Consider the following 19,981-nt stretch of genomic DNA (forward strand, 5'->3'; position numbering starts at 1 on the left):
AGAAAACCATAATTCAAAAAGAGACATGTACCAAAATGTTCATAGCAGCTCTATTCACAATAGCCCGGAGATGGAAACAACCTAAGTGTCCATCATCGGATGAATGGATAAAGAAGATGTGGCACATATATACAATGGAATATTACTCAGCCATAAAAAGAAACGAAACTGAGCTATTTGTAGTGAGGTGGATAGACCTAGAGTCTGTCATACAGAGTGAAGTAAGTCAGAAAGAGAAAGACAAATACTGTATGCTAACACATATATATGGAATTAAAAAAAAAAAAGTCATGAAGAACCTAGGGGTAAAACGGGAATAAAGACACAGACCTACTTGAGAATGGACTTGAGGATATGGGGAGGGGGAAGGGTAAGCTGTGACAAAGCGAAAGAGAGGCATGGACATATATACACTACCAAACGTAAGGTAGATAGATAGTGGGAAGCAGCCGCAGAGCACAGGGAGATCAGCTCGGTGCTTTGTGACCGCCTGGAGGGGTGGGATGGGGAGGGTGGGAGGGAGGGAGATGCATGAGGGAAGGGATGTGGGAACAGATGTATATGTATGACTGATTCACTTTGTTATAAAGCAGAAACTAATAAAAAACCATAAATAAATAAATAAAAACAAATAAATAAATCTAGCTAGTATAAAGAGGAAAATAATAAAGATTGAAGTGGAGATCAATGAAATACAGGATAGCAAAAAAATATATATATATATACACACACACGCACACATACATACACACATACATATAATATCAACAAAGCCAAAAATTGGTTCTTTGAAAGGTGAACAGAATTGACAAATCTTTAGTTAGACTGACAAAGAAAAAAAAGGGAGAGAAGACATAAATAACTAAAATAAGAAATGAAAGTAGGAGCATTATTATCAACCTTACAAAAATTTTTTAAAAGATTATAAGAGAATACTATAAATAATTGTACACCAACAAATTAGATAACTTACATGAAATGGATAAATTCCAAAAACATACAAATTACCTAAATGACTCAGAAATCGAAAATCACAACAGACTTAAACTAAGCAAAGAGACTCAATCAGTAATAAAAACCTGTCAACAAATAAAAGTCCAGGACGAGATGGCTTCATTGGTGAATTCTACCAAACATTTAAATTAAAATGAACACCAATCCTTCCCAAATTCTTCCAAAAAATAGAAGAGAAGGGAATACTTCATAACTCATTCTATGAGGCCAACTCTAATACCAAAGCCAGGCAGACATCACAAGAAAAGAAAATTACAGACCAATACCCTTATGTATATAGATGCAGAATCTCAACAAACTACTAGCAAATTGAATTCAACATCATATTAAAAGGACTGTACTGACCAAGTAGGATTTATCTTAACACAAAAGTGGTTCAATAGAAGAAAATTAATCAATGTAATATATAACATTAACAGAACATAGGAAAAAAACCTATATGATCTCAACTGATACAGAAAAGGGATGTGAAAAAATCCAACATCTTTTCATGAATAAACATTCAGAAACCTAGGAGTAGAAGGGAACTTTCTCAACATGATAAAGGGCATTTATGAAAAACCCACAGCTAACATCACACTCAATGGTGAAAGACAGAAAGCTTCTCATACACATACACATACACACACACACACAAATTTTTGGTAGAAAAGTAGTCTATTTTTCAGTTTGCTTTTTTTTTTTTACAGTAGACTCTGAATAGCAGGTAAAGCAAATATTCTTCCATAATGCACGTGAGGTAAGTTTCAAAAGAGGTTAATAAGACCAAGATTTGCAAGGGCAGAAGGAAACATTCACTGAAGCCCCATTTCCTAGTTGAGTATTATTTCTACAACTCCTACTAAAAAGCAATCAAAACCTAAGGTCATTGGGAACCTAGCCTCTTTTAGAAAATACACTCAAGAAAATACACTAAAACTCTCTACCATCACCCAATTCAGACACAAAATGCAAACATCTGATTCACTTGATAGGTGATATTCTTCACTTGGTAAGGGTTATAAGACTTCTGCAAGTTCTGCAAAACTCCTTGAAGTAAACCTTGTTGGTACCCTGTAGGTACCACACATAAGTATTTTCCCATCATATGCTGCAGTCCTTGCAGTAATAATAGCCATATTTCTGCTCTGAGAACTGGAAACAGAGGTTATTCAACATAGAAGTTCTAGCCAGGGCAATTAGATAATAAAAAGATACAAAAGGCATCCAATGGAGAAAAATAAGTAAAACTATATCATTCACAGATGACATGATTTTATATATACATATATATGTGTGTATGTATATATATATATATATATATATATATATATATGATTCCAAAGAATCTGTAAGAAAGCTACTAAAGCTAATAAATCAATTCAGAAGAATTTCGGGATACAAGATTGACACACATAAAGCCATTGTGTGTATATACACCCATAATAAACTATTCTATTTACAATAGCATCTGAAAGAATAAAATAGTGACAAATAAATTTCACCAAAAAGATGAAATATTTGTACAATGAAAACTGTGAAATACTGCTGAAAGAAAATAAAGACCTAAATAAACAGAAAGATATGCTGTTTGTGAACTGGAAGACTTCATATTGTTAATATATCAATACTACCCAAAGCAATCTACATATTTAATGCAATCCATATCAACACGCCACATTCTTTTATGTATTGGGTTGGCCAAAAGGTTTGTTCAGTTGTTTTCCATAAGATGGCTCTAGTAGCACTTAGTTGTCTTTAACTTCATTCAAAACAATTTTGTTAGGTTGTATGTGACAGCTGTCATATCAGCTTGCATTTAAAAAAAGACTTACCAAATTGGTGAATTTTTGTGTAGCCATTTTAATATTGAAGATGGAAGAAAAAACCAGTATTTTCAGCCTATTATGCTTTATTATTTCAAGAAAGGTAAAAATGCAACTGAAACGCAAAAAAAGATTTGTGCAGTGTATGGAGAAGGTGCTGTGACTGATTGAACGTGTCAAAAGTGGTTTGCGAAATTTCGTGCTGGAGATTTCTCGCTGGACAATGCTCTTTGGTCGGGTGGACCAGCTGAAGTTGATAGAAATCAAATCGAGACATTAATTGAGAACAATCAACATTATACCAGGCAAAAGACAGCCAACACACTCAAAATATCCAAATCAAGCGCTGAAAATCATTTGCACCAGCTTGGTTATGTGAATCGCTTTGATGTTTGGGTTCCACATAAGTGAAGTGAAAAAACCTTCTTGACTGTATTTCCGTATGCGATTCTCTACTTAAACATAATGAAAACATTGTTTTTAAAACAAATTGTGACAGGCAATGAAAAGTGGATACTGTACATTAATGTGGAACAGAAGAAATCGTGGGGCAAGTGAAATGAACCACCAACAACCACAACAAAGGCCGGTCTTCATCCAAAGAAGGTGATGTTGTGTATATGGTGGGATTGGAAGGGAGTCCTCTATGATGAGCTCCTTCCAGAAAACCAAATGATTAATTCCAACAAGTACTGCTTCCAATTAGACCAACTGAAAGCAGCACTCGACAAAAAGCGTTCAGAGTTAGTCAACAGAAAATGTATAATTTTCCATCAGGATAATGCAAGACCACATGTTTCTTTGATGACCAGGCAAAAATTGTTACAGCTTGGCTGGGAAGTTCTGATTCATCTGTCATACTCCCCAGACATTGCACCTTCAGATTTCCATTTATTTTCATCTTTGCAAAATTCTGTTAACGGAAAAAATTTCAATTCCCTGTAAAAGGCACCTGGAACAGTTCTTTGCTCAAAAAAGATTAAAAGTTTTGGGAAGATGGAATTATGAAGTTGCCTGAAAAATGGCAGAAGGTAGTGGAACAAAACAGTGAATATGTTGTTCAATAAAGTTCTTGGTGAAAATGAAAAATGTGTCTTTTACTTTTATTTAAAAACAGAAGGAACTTTTTGGCCAACCCAATAGAAATGGAAAAGCCAATCCTAAAATTCATATGGAATTGCAAAGAGCCATGAATAGCCAAAACAGTCTTAGGAAAGAAGACCAAAGTTGGATGACTTACATTTCCTGATTTAAAAACTTACTACAAAGCTACAATAATCAAAATAGCATGGTACTGGCATAAAGGCAGGCATATAGGCCAATGGAATAGAATTTAGAGTTTAGAAACACACCCTATATACCTATGGCAAATTGATTTCAACAAGGATGTCAAGTTTATTCAATGGGGAATCAGCATTCTCTTCAACAAGTGGTGCTAGGACAACTGGATTTCCATATGCAAAAGTGTGAGTTTGGACTCCTACCACTGGATGTAGTAATGGATTCTTAGATATAGTACCAAAAGCACAAGCAACAATAGAAAAAATCAACTGGACCTCATTGAAATTAAAAACTTTTGTGCATCAAAGAATATTATCAAGAAAGTGAAATGACAAAAATACAGAATTGGAGAAAATATTTGTAAATCATATAATTTATAAGGGTTTACTGTCCAGAATATATAAAGAATTCCTACAACTCAACAACACAATGATCAACAACCCAATTTTTTAAAATGGGCAAAAAACTTGAATAGATATTTCTCCAAAGAAAATATACAAATGGCCAATATGCACATGAAAAGATGTTTGGTGTCTCCTCAAAAGGTTAATGTAGAATTATCAGATGACCTAGCAATTCCACTACTAGGTATATGCCCAAAAGAACTGAAAAGAGGGACTCAAACAAATATTTATGTGCCAATGTTCATTGCAGAATTATTCAGAATAGCCTAAAGATGGAAACAATCCAAGTGTCAATCAACAGATGACTAGATGGTATATCACACAATAGAATCTTATTCAGCCCCAAAAAAGGAATGAAGTACTGACACATGCTAAAACACGGAGGAACCTTGAAAATATTACGCTAAGTGAAAGAAGCCAGACACAAAAGTCCACATACTGTATGATTCCATTTTTATAATATATCCAGAAAAGGCAAATCTACAGAGACAGAAACTGGATTAGTGGTTCCAGGGAAGAGGGGAGGGGAGAGTTGGGAGGTGTGGGGTTTCTTTCTGGGGTGATGGATATAATCTAGAATTAGACAGTGGTGACAGATGCACAAAACCTACTGACTTGTACACTTTGAGAGAGTGAACTCTGTGGTATGTGAATTCTATCTCAATAAAACTGTCATTAGAAAAACCATTTCCAAGCTAGATATAGGCTGTCACTATGCCCCTCTTCCCATAAGATAATAATGACACATACTCAACCATTTATTTAAAACTCAACCTTTTGAGTAATTCCCGGTGGCCAGTGGTTACAACTCTGCCCTTTCAGTGCTGAGGGCCTGAGTTGGATCCCTGGTCAGGGAACTAAGATCCCACAAGCTGTGCGGCATGGCAAGCAGGCAAGCAAATAAATAAATAAATAGTAGTTTTCATTAAAAGAAAAAAAAAAAACAACCTCTTAATTACAAAAGAGTCTCACTCTACTGGAGGTTCTTCAAAGACACACTGAAAATCACTGCTTTAGATGAAACTTCCATTTGGACAGATGTATCAACAAACACTGAGCCTCTAAAGGGACAAGAGCTCAATCTCCCCACATTGAAGTTATCCACAAGAAAAGAAGTTCCATGAAGTGTTACAGGACCAGTAAAAATATAAACACATTAGTGATTTTCACTACATCAACAAAAACAACATCAAAACCTTATATAAGTACAGTAAAGGGTAAGTTGCACAATGGTAAAATATTTTTAACATAAATATTAAGAAATGTAAGAAGTATCTTTAACCTCAGGGTCAATTCCATTACCATTCACTTTTCTATATTCTGGGTGTGAAGAGATATTTGAATATAGTAAGACACACTTCCACACAATACACAGGACAAAATCTTTATTTAAGCATTTCAAATTCATGACAAGAATTAGCAAACCTGAGCTCTGGTCTCAGATCTAGCAGCTGTGCCCTTGGATAAGGCAGTTAACTCCTTCCAGCTTCATATTTATTATTTGCAAAATAGAAATTTCTAAGACTACAAATTGTGCTCTTTACTCATGTTAGAGAAAGGCAGAATGATACTGCAAGTCAAATTAGGAAGCAAGGACTCTCTACTGACTATAGGATAAGTTTTACGGATCTTAAGGTTCTCTCTTCATAATGTTCATAGCCAGTATCTAAACAAGTCTTTAAAAGTTTGGAGATCAGTGGAAAATAATAATGTATTTTCTTTGCCTTTTATTTTCTAAAAATGTCATCCCCTTTGGAAAGTTGTCTAACAGGAAAAAACTTTGATTAATCACTTTCCTTCTGTTCTGATACAGAATGGTAGAGTGGAAACCATAAAACTCCTAGAGGAGAACATAGGCAGAACACTCTGACATAAACTGTAGCAGTGTTTTTTTGGATCTGTCTCCTAAAGCAAAGGAAATAAAAGCAAAAATAAACAAATGGGATCTAATTAAACTTAAAAGCTTTTGAGCAGCAAAGGAAACCATCGACAAAATGAAAAGATAACCTACTGAATGGGAGAAAATATTTACAAATGATATGACTGTTAAGGGGTTAATATCCAAAATATATAAACAGCTCATACAACTTAATAACAAAAAAAAAACAACCTGATTAAAAAATTGGCAAAAGACCTGAACAGACATTATTCCAAAGAAGACATACAGATGGCTAACAGGCACATGAAAAGATGCTCATGTTGTTAATCATCAGAGAAATGCAAATTAAAACCACAATGAGCTATCACCACACACCTGTCAGAATGGCTATCATCAAAAAGAACAAAAATAACAATGTTGGTGATGATGTGGAGAAAAGGGCACTCTTGTACACTACTGGTGGGAATGTAAATTGGTGCAGCCACTACGGAAAACAGTGTGGAGGTTTCTCAAAAAACTAAAAACCATATGACCCAGCAATTCCACTCCTGGGTATATACATCCCCCCCCCCGCAAAAAAAAAACCAAAACACTAATTCAAAAAGATACATGATGTACCCTAACATTCATAGCAGCATTATTTACAATAGCCAAGATATGGAGGCAACCTAAGTGTCTGTCAACAGATGAATGGATAAAGAATATGTGGTATACATATACGTACAATTCTACTCATCCATAAAAAAGAATGAAATTTTGCCATTTGCAACAACGTGGATGGACTTGGAGGATATTATGCTAAGTGAAATAAGTCAGAGAAAGATAAATACTATATGACATCAATTATTTGTGGAATCTAAAAACTACAACAAACTAGTGAATATAACAAAAAGAAACAGTCTTACAGATATAGAGAACTAGTGGTTACCAGTGGGGAGAGGGAAGCAGGGAGTGGTAAAATAGGGGTAAGGGATTAAGAGGTACAAACTACTAAGTATAAAATAAATAAGCTACAAGGATATATTGTAAACACAGGGAAAATAGGCAATATTTTATAATAACTATAAATGGAGTATAACTTTTAAAATTTGTGAATCACTATGTTGTTCACCTGTAAGTTACATAATATTGTACATTAACTATATCTCAATTAAAAAAATAAAAAGAATGGTGGAGTCGATTCTAGTATGGTAGGAAAATGATCACCTTTCTACTGACCAACTGTGGATCCACTTATAATTTCTCATTGTACCATGTGCTAAGCAGTAAAATTTTTTCCCAAAATATCAGAGCTTCCAAGTTGACAACTGGTAGAATGAAAATTAAACTTAAATTTCACAAAGTTTCTTCTGTGTACTTTCTTTCAAGTATTATCATAGATTTCTAAAAATGTGGTAAATCATCCAGGTAAAGATACTTACAGGCTTTGAAGAAATCATATTCCATCACTGGGATAACATTCATAATCCTTTTGGTGAAACTTTTGGTAATCTTATTGCTTTACTGAAGTTGGTCCCTCAGTTAAAATTATGTTAAAAGTATTACTAAGTCAGAGCATGAAAATATGGCTTTCTTAAATATACAAAAAGTGAATTCTTTTTATTAAGAAAACAGTGAACACATTTAGCTGATAGATTTAAGAAAATTTGTGAACTCCCTTTTAAAAAAATACCAAAATGCAATACCAACATCAAAGCATTTTTTTCTTGTTATGTGTCCAGTTTGAGGTCAGTACTTTAATCGAAATTACTTTAAATCCAATCAGAGGGACTCAAGCTAATTCAGTTTGAAAGCTGGAGGAAAAATTAAACCTTATCATTCTTTTTTTTTTTTTTTTTTTTTTTTTTTTTTTTTTTTGTGGTATGCGGGCCTCTCACTGCTGTGGCCTCTCCCGTTGCGGAGCACAGGCTCCGGATGCGCAGGCTCAGCAGCCATGGCTCACGGGCCCAGCCGCTCCGCGGCATATGGGATCCTCCCAGACCGGGGCACGAACCCGTATCCCCTGCATCGGCAGGCGGACTCCCAACCACTGCGCCACCAGGGAGGCCCAAACCTTATCATTCTTAACAGGAATTGGCGGTCGTAGTGGGGAAGCCAGTATAATCTATTTCTATTAAAACACTAATAACATTAGCAAAACTCTCTTAAGATGAAACCAGCACTATTTTTTTAAACACCGAGTCAATAAACAATAGAATACACTATTAATTATTAGCAGAACCAGATACGTATTTGTAAAGTTATACCTCTCCTACACTACGTCAAACCTTCAAAGCAGCACAACTATTCTAAACTGTCCAATCCCAGACAAAATAATTTATTTTTCTAGACTCTTAAAAATAGTACTAGTTCAAATTATCAGTATTGGTTTAAGGCCTCCCCATCTCCAAAAGCAGATATTCCTAAGGTCCACTGCAAGAGTATGAATCCTTAAAAGTACCAAATTAAATAACTGACTAGCTTTTTAAAAATTTTTCTCAATGACTTAAATGGTTCTCTTGCAGTGTGACTGGACTCAGCCTTACAAAAAACATAATTTATTGGCCATTTACTTAGAATTACAATAATAGAATTAAAAAACTAAGGGCACTGTGTTGCTCAATATCCATCCCTCCCTTTTTTCCCCAGGTACCTATTTTTACAGATAAGACAAGGATCTGACAAGGATCAGAATGATTAAGTGATTTGTCTAAAGTCCTATAAGTCACCAACAATGGAAAAGGCACTAATGCTTGGCTCTTCCGCCTTTTTGTCATTCTTTCTGCTTTCCCACCTCACCCCTCCCAGCAACTCAGTAAAAATTTAGCAGCATGAAGAGTATTTACCAGCTGTTGGAAATTATCAACTTCATAATTTCTTTATGAAATGACTACAAGGACAGGAAAATAAGCACTCAAGAATATTAAAATTCTGTTCTGACTCAAACACTATTTTCCTCAAATATAATGAAAATGTGCATTCTTCTCTTCTATTTTGAACTAACTGATGATTTGTTCTACTCCAAGTAATGTTTTTGGCATAGAACACATGGTGCCAAAAATGTTTAGCCAGACTTGCTCAGCACTAGAATCACTCATTAAAATATTCTGCTTCCTCCTTCATCTATCTCAACTTGCCCACTTGAGCCACCAGTGGCTACTGGCCTCTACAGGTGACTAACTGCATGTAGCAACAATCATAACTTTTACTAGCATAAACAGCTTAATCAAAATGGAAGCACACACACAGAGTGATATCCTGGGAAAGATAAAAACTATGAAGTCCCTGCCCACTACTACTAAGTAATCTAAAACAAATATTTCAATAATAACCACTCAATTTGCCTGTGACTTTCTATGTACTAGTTAATATACTTTAGTGTCTAATTCTTTTCCCTTCTGTCACCCCTTGATGCCCTCACAAGATACTACCATCTTTACATCATTATCTGCAGAAGTGAAATTGCTTCTGCCCAAAATAAGTCTGTGGTACCACTGACTTAGCTGAAAAGATTTCTGTTAACCATTCACCCAATGAAAAACCTACCACACAGCAGATGTTATTCTCTCGGCTGTTAATCTCATACAGTTTTACTTCTCACCATGCAGAGCATCACAAAAGATGTTCTCTAACATTAACCACACATGGAGATTTCTCATATCTCTTCAACTATGGTGTCCATCACATCAAGAAAAAAAAGGTGCTACATAAACACAGTTAAATGAAATTTGCATTTACTCTTAGACTAGATATCCCCCCAAAAAGATCTGAAATATTGAAATCAAAAGGAATGAACCTACAGAGGGGTAAACTCTTAGTAGCAGTTTTCAATGTACTATGTGTGAAAAGGGATGGAAAGGCATCACTCCAAATTAGACAAACAACAATCCAAACACATTTCTTTATCAAGCTTCCTTGACAGTACCTAAAAATAGTAAGTCGTCTCCAATCAATAAATTTAACACTGCTAAAACCAAAAAAAGTTGAATATCAAGTTAAGACAGAAACAGTTAAAATACTAATAGCCTAGTGACACTTGGAAAGAAGTTTTGCACTACTCTCAGAAACATCAGTGGTTCTCAACCAGGGGTGATTTTGCCTCCCAAAACACATTCTTTGGTCACCACAACTAGGAAGGGGTGCTATCGGCATCTGGTGTATAGAGGCCAGAGATGCTGCTACACATCCTACATTGCAAATGTCAGCCTCTGCAATGAAGAATTACCTAGTCCAAAATGTCAATTGCCCCAAGGCTGAGAAACCCTGAGAAATGTAATCCACAGCTCAAAAAAAAAAAAAAAAATTTTATTTATTTATTTACTTATTTGGTAAATGTTGGTGGAGTGGAAGATCCACTCTGAGTAGTACTAAAAAGACTACAAAACAATAAAAAGGCCATTTTGGAGGATTATTCCAAAGGAATATGATTTAGAGAAAGTAGTATCATTTAAAAAAAAACTGTCACACTGTTCTAAACAGGGATTTACTATAGTTTCATAAAGCAAAAATTTTAAAGAAAATTCTCTTTCCATCAGTCCTAACAACAAATCCAATGAGGATACAAGTTTGAAACCAGGACCCTGAACAATGATTGCATTCTCCAATAGTTATTTGATTAATCTAGCCACTACAAATGCTAAAGCTGTAAAATATATATATACGAACACAAGAAAAAGGCAAGCCCTCCAGAAACTTAAAAAAAAATCCCAAACATTTTAAATTCATGCCTTCTGCTCAGTCTATAAGAATTTGGCTTTTAAAGCTCATCAAAAGCAGTTTCTGAGAACCAGAGGTTAAAAAAAAGAAAAAGAAAAAAAAACCAAGGAATGTAAAAGTCAGGAAAGTATTTGTCAGATTAGTGTCAGAGACCTTTGTGAGGATGACACCTTTATCCTCTGCAATACATATCCCTAAAGCAGTTCACTTGGCTTCAGAATTATAGCTGCTGAAGGTAATTTGGAACATTTTTACCTTTTTTGTACATTATTGTCAACTGCTGACTGTGAACTTGCTCTGTGCAGATTACCATGTTAGGACAACTTCCAATACTGCTTCAATGACTACAACCATATCTTCTTCTTCCTCTCATTTACCAAGATTTTTACCAAATGAGAGTTTTTTAAATGTTTTAATAAAGAGTCTGAATACTATAAACTCTCAGAAGTACTAAAACAGCCCTGACTGGGACTTCCCTGGTGGTCCGGTGATTAAGACTCTGTGCTCCCAACGCAGGGAGCCAAGGTTTGATCCCTGGTTAGGGAACTAAGATCCCACATGCCGCGACTAAGAGATCCCACGTGCTGCAACTAAGGCCTGGCACAACCAAAGAAATAAATTAATATTTTTAAAATAAATTAAAAAATAAAATAGCCCTGACTGACAACAAAAACTTTATTTGGGGTACAACTTTTAGAATTTCTCTTAAAACATATCAATAATCAGTGCTGTTTTTAAAATTCAACTATAATCCTCAGCAAAATGCCTGACTTAACATTATTATTTTCATATTAATAGTAATTGCCGGGCTTCCCTGGTGGCGCAGTGGATAAGAATCCGCCTGCCAACGCAGGGGACACGGGTTCAAGCCCTGGTCCGGGAAGATCCCACGTGCCGCGGAGCAACTAAGCCCGTGCACCACAACTACTGAGCCTGTACTCTAGAGCCCGCGAGCCACAACTACTGAAGCCCGCGCTCCTAGAGCCTGTGCTCCGCAACAAGTGAAGCCACCGCAATGAGAAGCCCGTGCACCTCAACGAAGAATAGCCCCTGCTCACCGCAACAAGAGAAAGCCCACATGCAGCAACAAAGACCCAACACAGCCAAAAATAAATAAAAAATTTAAAAATTAAAGAAAAATAAAATCCCCATTAAAAAAATAGTAATTGCCAGTTTAAAAGCTGAAAGTAATCAACTCTAACTGAGCACCTCCACCTAGGAGAAATAAAAATCATCTCTCAAAATTGTAGTCAAGAATATTAGGGTTTTCAAAAAAGTAACCTCAAATGCATGTACTTATTAATTGAAATACTCCTTCAACCTAACACCCTACTTAAGAGATTTGTTTTCTGCTATTCTTTTAAACTGCTCTGGACTTCATCAATAGGCCCAGCTGTTAAATTCAGGAGCAATGACAACAAATGCCTGGGCAAACAAGTGCTGAGAGTTAGGGCCTTTCTTTAGAATAATCAGAGCTAGTTGACACAAGAGGGCCATACCAAATGCCCTTTCAAAATTCCATTAAGGAGCTGGACAAAAATAAAATAAACAAACACATTTATACATCTTAAAGCAAATTATAATTCTACCCCTCAGTGGACCCTGCTTCATTGAAAAATAAAAAATCCAACAACTTTGAAAAACAGTGAGATAGCGTTACAGGTTTCTGCAGATGAGAAATGATCCTCACTAATCAAGTGCAAAGTGGGAAAAACTGGTTCCATTACCCAGAGATCACCAGGTACCTGATAAACCTTTTAGGTAGACAGACTTTAAGAACCAAGTATCATTGTAAATAAGCCTGTAGAACTACATGTGCTTTTACTTCCCTGATTTAACTTATGCAATTTTAAGCTAGTAAATTTTTAATTTAAATATGTACTTTTGAACCATACCCCCTTCTCTTTAAAGATGATTTTTCTTAGACCCAGAAAGCACCATCTGAACCTTATCTACATGTTGGCAGATTGGTCTCTCTAAATATCTCAGTCTGTCTTATTTTTCCAAAATCAAACAACTTTTACTTTTGTGTTAGCACTCCTAAGTTAGGGCAAGTAACTGTTAACGGCTTGATTTGAAGTGAGCATGCACACAGGTAAGAGACAATGTCCTTTACAGCATCTACAAATCTCAATAAAAAGTGACAATGAAGCAAACTCTTGCCCATCTTGGGACCAGGATCATTAATAAAATTCAAAATCTAGGCTAATAGTCTCATAGCTCTTACCTTTCTCTTTTCAATATACCACCCACCCTCTTTTCTTTCGAACATGACTCTAAATGTTTTCAATATATTTTAACTTCACATTTCAAGATCAGCTTTGAGCTATAATTTATGTACTACTCTTTAAGCTAGGAACCACACTCACTGAACAGTTTTTCATTAATCTCATAAAAAAACCTCAAGTTTCATCTCAACTTAAACTGAAGTAATAAACATTTTATTCATGGAAAACAACCTACATCTTTTTACAGGAAACAACTACTGCTACATAAAGTTACAGAAATAGACACCCCCCAAAAAAACAATTTTATGGATGCTAAAACTAATCTCAAAATTTCGGAGAAAAAAATCTATCATAAAGTTATAATAATTCCTATGGTCTTCCAGCTACAAATGCTCATTTAAAAAATTATTTTGCACCCAAGCAGTCCTGAAAAACCCAACAAATATAAGCCAGCTTTATGTTCTCTTTCCCTCTATCCTAAGACTTCAATTTCCACCTTTTATGGAAAGGAAATAAACAACCAGCTTCCTGTTCAATCACTAGCTTAAGGCCAGTCTTCTACACATCACAGAACACAACCTGCCTCCTCCTTTACTTCTCTCAAATGTCTCATCTTAATTTAAACTTGTTGAAATATGAGACCATTTTACCACACTAATGCTTTCCTATGAAATTTATCTTACTCCAACAATTAGAATGCAAGAAATGTCAAGATGTCATAGATTACTTCTCACTCCTAAAATATTTAGAATTATTTATGTAGTGAAGATTTAGCACCTATGAAAGTGAAAATTTGATTTTCAGTTAAAAATACTGAAATTTACGGGAAATGGCTTAATATTCTGTTCTTACTATTGTATACAACTAGAAAAAGAGCCTCCCACATTACTCCCCTTTCTATTCCATTACATGAAAATGTAAAATGGCTAAAATGGCTATCAATAAAAAGGATTAACTTTTTTAAAAAACTAAATATTACTTTAACCCTATACTTTCCTTTAAAAATGGGATGCCTTAGAAAAACTAAGTTAGACAAATCCTTTTGTGCTTGGATGAACAACAGGAAAGCAAAGCCTCCAGGCCTTTGGGGAGGAACCTTGTCCCCGAAGCCAGCCCTGATGTGCCTGGGAGATAAGGCTCCATAGTGACACTTAAGGAAAGGCCTGCTCACATTTGAATTTCTGCATTCCTCAAGAACAATTCATGGCAATAACTAACTTTGCAGAAGAGCTACATGAAAGCTTTGGCCAATGAATGAGGGTCATCTGCTCTTTATCACAAGGGTAAACCTCATCCTGGCCAGTTTCTAACCTTTTAACCCTGTGAATTCCTAATTTACACATGAATAATGGAATTCTTGCCTAGAGTGCAACTTTCAGCTTCTAGTTCCTAAGTTTAGAAACCAAGACTTGATCGCCTGTGTTAAAAATCTAAAACTTGCACAGATTAAAGTTTTAGATTTCCAGGTGCTGATCTACTTATTACACTTCAGAACTAAAAGATACGCTTGCTGACAAAATCCTTGACCAGAAAACAAAAAGAACATACTTGCACCCTGCTGCTATCACTAACTAGGAGGGAACTAACCTTTTAAAAAAAACCCACAAAAACAGAATGTCCACTTAATGCCTATTCTCTTCCTGTTTAATACGTATAACATCTTACCCTGAACACAGGATAAAGTCATCTGAGCCTACAATGTCACTGGACATTGCTTCTCAGATATCAGAACTAACTTGGTGAATTTCAAATCTGTAAGAAATTTCATTTCTAAAGAAAAATCTAAACCTGCTATGCATTTCTTATTTTAAATCTATAATACTGAATGCAATTTCCTAGCAAAGCACCTCCTCCAAGTAAAATAAAATGTGTGCATATGAAAAGTGTAGTTCCTATAACTAACATGCTACAGTTGATATTTAACAGCAAAGCAATGTTCTACATAGTTTAACTGGAAAGTTTTTGATACTTAAAATATGAATACTTCACCACAAAAGCCTTCAAAATGATTCACATCTAATAAAATATTTGTCATTAATAATTTTTATAAAGATACAAAATCTAACGCTACTCAAAAAGCCAATATTAGCATTGTTTCACTGTTACTATGTTAATACTGTTCAGACTTTATTTATGAAAACTGAAAGCTCTGTGTGTTTTCAAAGTATTTCTGAGTGCCTTAGAATTGTCAGGCTTCTAAGGAGGTCCTGGAAATACTGTGTGGTCATGACAAATGCTTCATCTCTCAAAGCCCATCTGCCCTCCTCCACCTTTCCATCCTGCCCCTCTCCTCTCTGGCAAGGTAATACTACAGTTCCTGGATATGAAAACACAATACTCCACAAACCCAAAAAGGTAGAAAAATTACAACTCTATAGAACAATTTTACATTAGACAAAAATTAAATGAACAGGACATAAGCATAAAAAGCACACTATCCTGAAAACAATACTGTACTGAAAAACCACTACTCAACAACAACAACACAAAAAGATGATTGTTGGCCAATGATCACAGCAAAAAAAAGGAGTTTATCAGACATTCTCTCAGGTTTATACTATTCTGGTGGAGGGGGACTAGAATTGGAAACCTCTACTTTTCTGACATTTTTCAATACAAAAATACCTTTGCTTGCAATTTATTTTCCACTATTAATTATTATTGTACAAATAAAATATATTACTGAAATGAGGATGGCATGAATATGGCCATGGACTGTTACAATAAAGTCACCTAGGAAACCCCCACCAATAGTTGAATTTCAACTGTGGAGACCCTGAAGAAACTATTTCTTAAAGATTATGACTTTATCTCAAGAGCTCCCTCCTCCTATTGTTCACCTTGTAAATGATCAATTTGTAGGTATAGTGCAAAATCTATCTTTTGTGGATTAACAAAAGCTTGTAGCTAGGATGCCTGTAAAAATATTTTTAAGATACAGTTGTGCTGTGTTTTGTTTTGTCTTAAGATTTACATTGTCTTTTGTAATCTTGAGTGCTGGGTATTTGATCACCTGAAGAGGTGGAAAGCCTCAGTGAAAACAAGGAGTTCTCTTAACTATCCTAGGCCCATGTTTACACTCAACAGTTACCAGGGCAACCACCAAGCAGTGGGTCACTTGGACAAATGGTTGATCAGACTGGGTTGTTAATACAAAGGAAATCATTAGACAGCAAACTTTATGACAACTGGAAAAAAGTGGGCAGAGCTGGTTTAAGTCCATTAGGCATAATATGGAAATGGCCTTAATCTCTTTCTCTCCCAGCAGGAAAAGCCTAGGAATACTTCAAAGGCTTGTGAGTTACTGACCAATGCCCTCTCTTTCAATTAAAAAGCAACATGGGTGATTTTAAAGCAGCCAGAGAAATGGAAGCTTGGGCTATACGAAAGATTTAGCACTTAAGGGCCATCTACAAAGCAGAAAAAGTTGCTTGTGATTTTCAAAATTTAATTATTAATTTACAAAAATGAGATTTTAGAACAACTTTTGTTGTGTTGGTCAAACTTTTCATCCAACTTTTTTCACAGTTTGAAACAAATTTATACAAAGCCACCTCTACAGGTTTTGGTGTTCTAAACCTAATGTGACTTTTGTTCTAAATCACTCATTCGAATTTATATATTTTTTTCCTCAGATTTTTCTGCATGCCTTAGTTAGCATGAACCACTATCTCCAGGAAAATTCTTAATGTTTGTGTAATTTTTCAGGTTAGCATACTAATGAATCGAGAAATCATCAAAATGTAGCAGTGAAAAACGTCAAACAATCAAGAACTTAAACACTTACTTGATAAGGTAAGATGAGCTTTTTGACTAAGAATGGCTCCATGTTTGTTCATGGCCAAGCACTGATAAAATCCTTCATCAGACTGCTCTCCTCGCTTGCCTTCCACCTCACTGATGTATAAAGAGCCATTGGACAGAACCTGGATCCGCTTATTTTCAGACACTTTTGCTCCATTTTTCAACCAAGTGAACTTAATAGGAACTTCTCCATGAGCCTGGCAATCTAAAACGACTGGGTCCTTTCTTGTGACAGTTATATCCTGTGGCTCTTTGATAAAAAACAGTTCGCTAAAGCACCATACTCCTACAAGGAAAAGGGGGGAAAGGCATACCCAGAATTACAAGTGTAAAATCATTTCTTAACGCACAATTGTAAAACACATATTCAGAATGTAATGAGACAAAGTTTAACAAACCATATTAATTAACTTACAAACACCTTAATAAACCAATCTAAGTTTCAGATAACCTTCTCAACAAATCAGAGAAATCTTTTTACAACATCTTATACTAAAAAGCATAGGGAAGATTTCAATAACTTTTACCCCTTTTAAGAATTCTGTCCTCAAGTGCCTTGCTAGAGTTTCAAAATCATCAGGAAAACTCTTGAGCACAAGCTGTTTGCTTACTTTTACAAGCTTGTCAAAAAGATCTTGAACAGAGTAAGTCGTAAAAGTCTAATTTTACAAGAAATCATTAGCAAAACTCCGACTCTGTGAACAAGCAAGTTTATTTCCTTGTCCTTTGAAGAGTTGAAACCCTTGGTACCTACTCCTTTGGGAAGTGCGTTTATCTTTTGTGACAGATGACAAGTTTGCACTTTTATATCTGCCCTTTTATAGCAAGGACTCTTGTCTCTGCTCCTTGAAAGAGACCCATTTACTTAATTTCTGCAGAGTATGGTAGGTATTTAAAAGACAAACATTTGACTTTGAAAAGTTGCTAACTCTTGCTGCTTGTACTCAGTGGGTGATCGGATTAGGAAACTTCTATTTCATTTTTTTTAGAACTACCAACTGTTGGAAAAAAATGTGTGACTAATTGGTCCTTACTGTCTAACAGGGATAGGAGATTGCTTAATCAACAAATACACATTTTTATCAGAGCAGAGTAATAAAGGCTTTATGTTAGGCATACACATCGTCCCGGGTCCCCGTCAGGATAAAGCATCCGATGACCAACTAATACCCTGTCACCTCCTGCATTTAGCGCAAAGGTCAGCTTAAGTCTTGTATATTGATTGGGGCCGAGTAGAGTATGAGGGGTTTAGGGGCGGAGGGCATTTCATCTTCCTTCTGATTGTCTTGAATTCATGAGTACCAATCCCCGGGACTGATCTGTTTCTCATCAAGGCAGATCCTCCAAACCTCACACACTAGTCACGCTCCCACGCCCTGGCTGCCGACTTCTCCTAATGGATGCCCAGGGCGACACGAGCGACCCTAATAGCCCCGCGCAGCGAGGACCACTCCGGAAGGCGCCCATTGTGTTTCCGAGTCACATCTGACTTTGATCCTTTTCTCTTGCTAATAGAAAACTAACTCCTCCAGGAAACAAACAGACATACAAAACAAAAAACCCACGAAAGTCTGGGGTTTGTAACCTGTAAACAAATAAAACAACCCATTCTTCTTAACACCTCTTCTCCCTGCGCCCCCCGCACCCCGCATCCACTTTACAATTTTTAACTCTTTAAGAATAAAGCAACACGTCAAAAGAGAAAAATTAGTTCATCCAAGTTTGCGCAAGGCTAACCTGGAGTTTGGAGGGGTCTTCAGATTCGCACACATCTCAGGCCCTGCCCCCAAGTCCCTAGCTGTTAGAAATAAACCCTACTTAGATACCTTCCTTCTCAGCTTCGGGACCCTTCTACCTCCCCTCCGGGGCACAAATGGGCCACAAAACTTCCACTCCTCTTCTCTTTCCAATTCCACCCCTCCCGTCTCCTCCTCGTTCGATCCGGATCCGGGAAAGTGGGGGCACTTAGGGGTCTGACCTGGGCGCTGAGTTCACCTATTCTCTCCCCCGCCCTAAAACGTGGGGAAGCCCCCACCGCAAACAGGGGAAGCCGCGCGGAAACGCGGCGCCCCCTGCGCCGCGAGGCTGCCACTAAGGAAACAATATAAATAAAGCCACGTGCGGCCGTGGCGGCCCCGGCTGGAGGGCGGGCTGCGCGGAGCCGAGGCTGGCCCCGAAGGCGAGTACGCGGCCGGAGCGCGGACAATGGCGCGAGGAGAAAGGGGCGAGAGTGGACGGCGGGCGCCGGCCCGCAGCGCGCGGCCTGGGGAGCGCAGCGGGGAGGGGCGGGCGCTGCGAGAGGCGCCCACCGCCGCCCGCGCCCCCGCAGAGCCCGCCAGCACCTCGCGTTCCAGCGGCAGCTCCCGACTGGCTGCTGGGAGGGGGCAGAGACCGGGGGTCAGCGCCCCCGCGAAGGACCCGCCGCCCCCCCCAACACACACACACCCGGTTGCCTCCTTCCCCAGCCCACTCGCGCTCTCTCACGCCCCACCGGCGCAGAAGAAAGCGCGCCCACCTGGAACGGGGCCGAGGACCGGCAGGAGCAGGAGCGCGCCGAGCAGCATCCCTGGCGGCCGCGGCCGGGCGAGGGGTCGCAGGGAAGGCGCCATTCAGCAGGGCTGGGTGGGCATGCTCCCCGGCCGCCCCGCAGCCGCTGTCCGCCTGCCGGCTCCCTCCTCCGGGCGCTCTCCGCTCGGCCGCTGGACGCGCGCAGCCTGGGCTTCCCGCTCGGGCACCGGCGTGGCGTGGCACGGCGCGGCCGGCGGCTGCTCTCCTCGGGCGCGGCGAGGCCGGCGCACGGACACCCGCTCGCAGGAGGCGGGGGGCCCGAGCGTCCGGCCCGGGGGCGGAGTGAGGCGGCGGCTGGAGAGG

The 19,981-nt window shown here is 37.8% G+C and overlaps 1 protein-coding gene across 1 annotated transcript in view; it reads right to left on the reverse strand.

The window, feature by feature from the left end:
- PRTG (protogenin) overlaps positions 1–19,719 on the reverse strand; it is a gene marked incomplete at both ends in the record, with an annotated part of 133,630 nt that extends 113,911 nt beyond the window's left edge. The window contains 2 exons of the mRNA XM_079700882.1: positions 17,094–17,396; positions 19,626–19,719. Of these exons, the coding sequence (XP_079557008.1) occupies positions 17,094–17,396; positions 19,626–19,719 (397 nt within the window). The remainder of the gene's footprint in view (positions 1–17,093; positions 17,397–19,625) is intronic.
- Between the last annotated feature and the right edge of the window lie 262 nt (positions 19,720–19,981).

The sequence above is a fragment of the Hyperoodon ampullatus genome (assembly GCF_949752795.1).
Source record: "Hyperoodon ampullatus genome assembly, chromosome: 3".
Classification (NCBI taxonomy): domain Eukaryota; kingdom Metazoa; phylum Chordata; class Mammalia; order Artiodactyla; family Ziphiidae; genus Hyperoodon; species Hyperoodon ampullatus.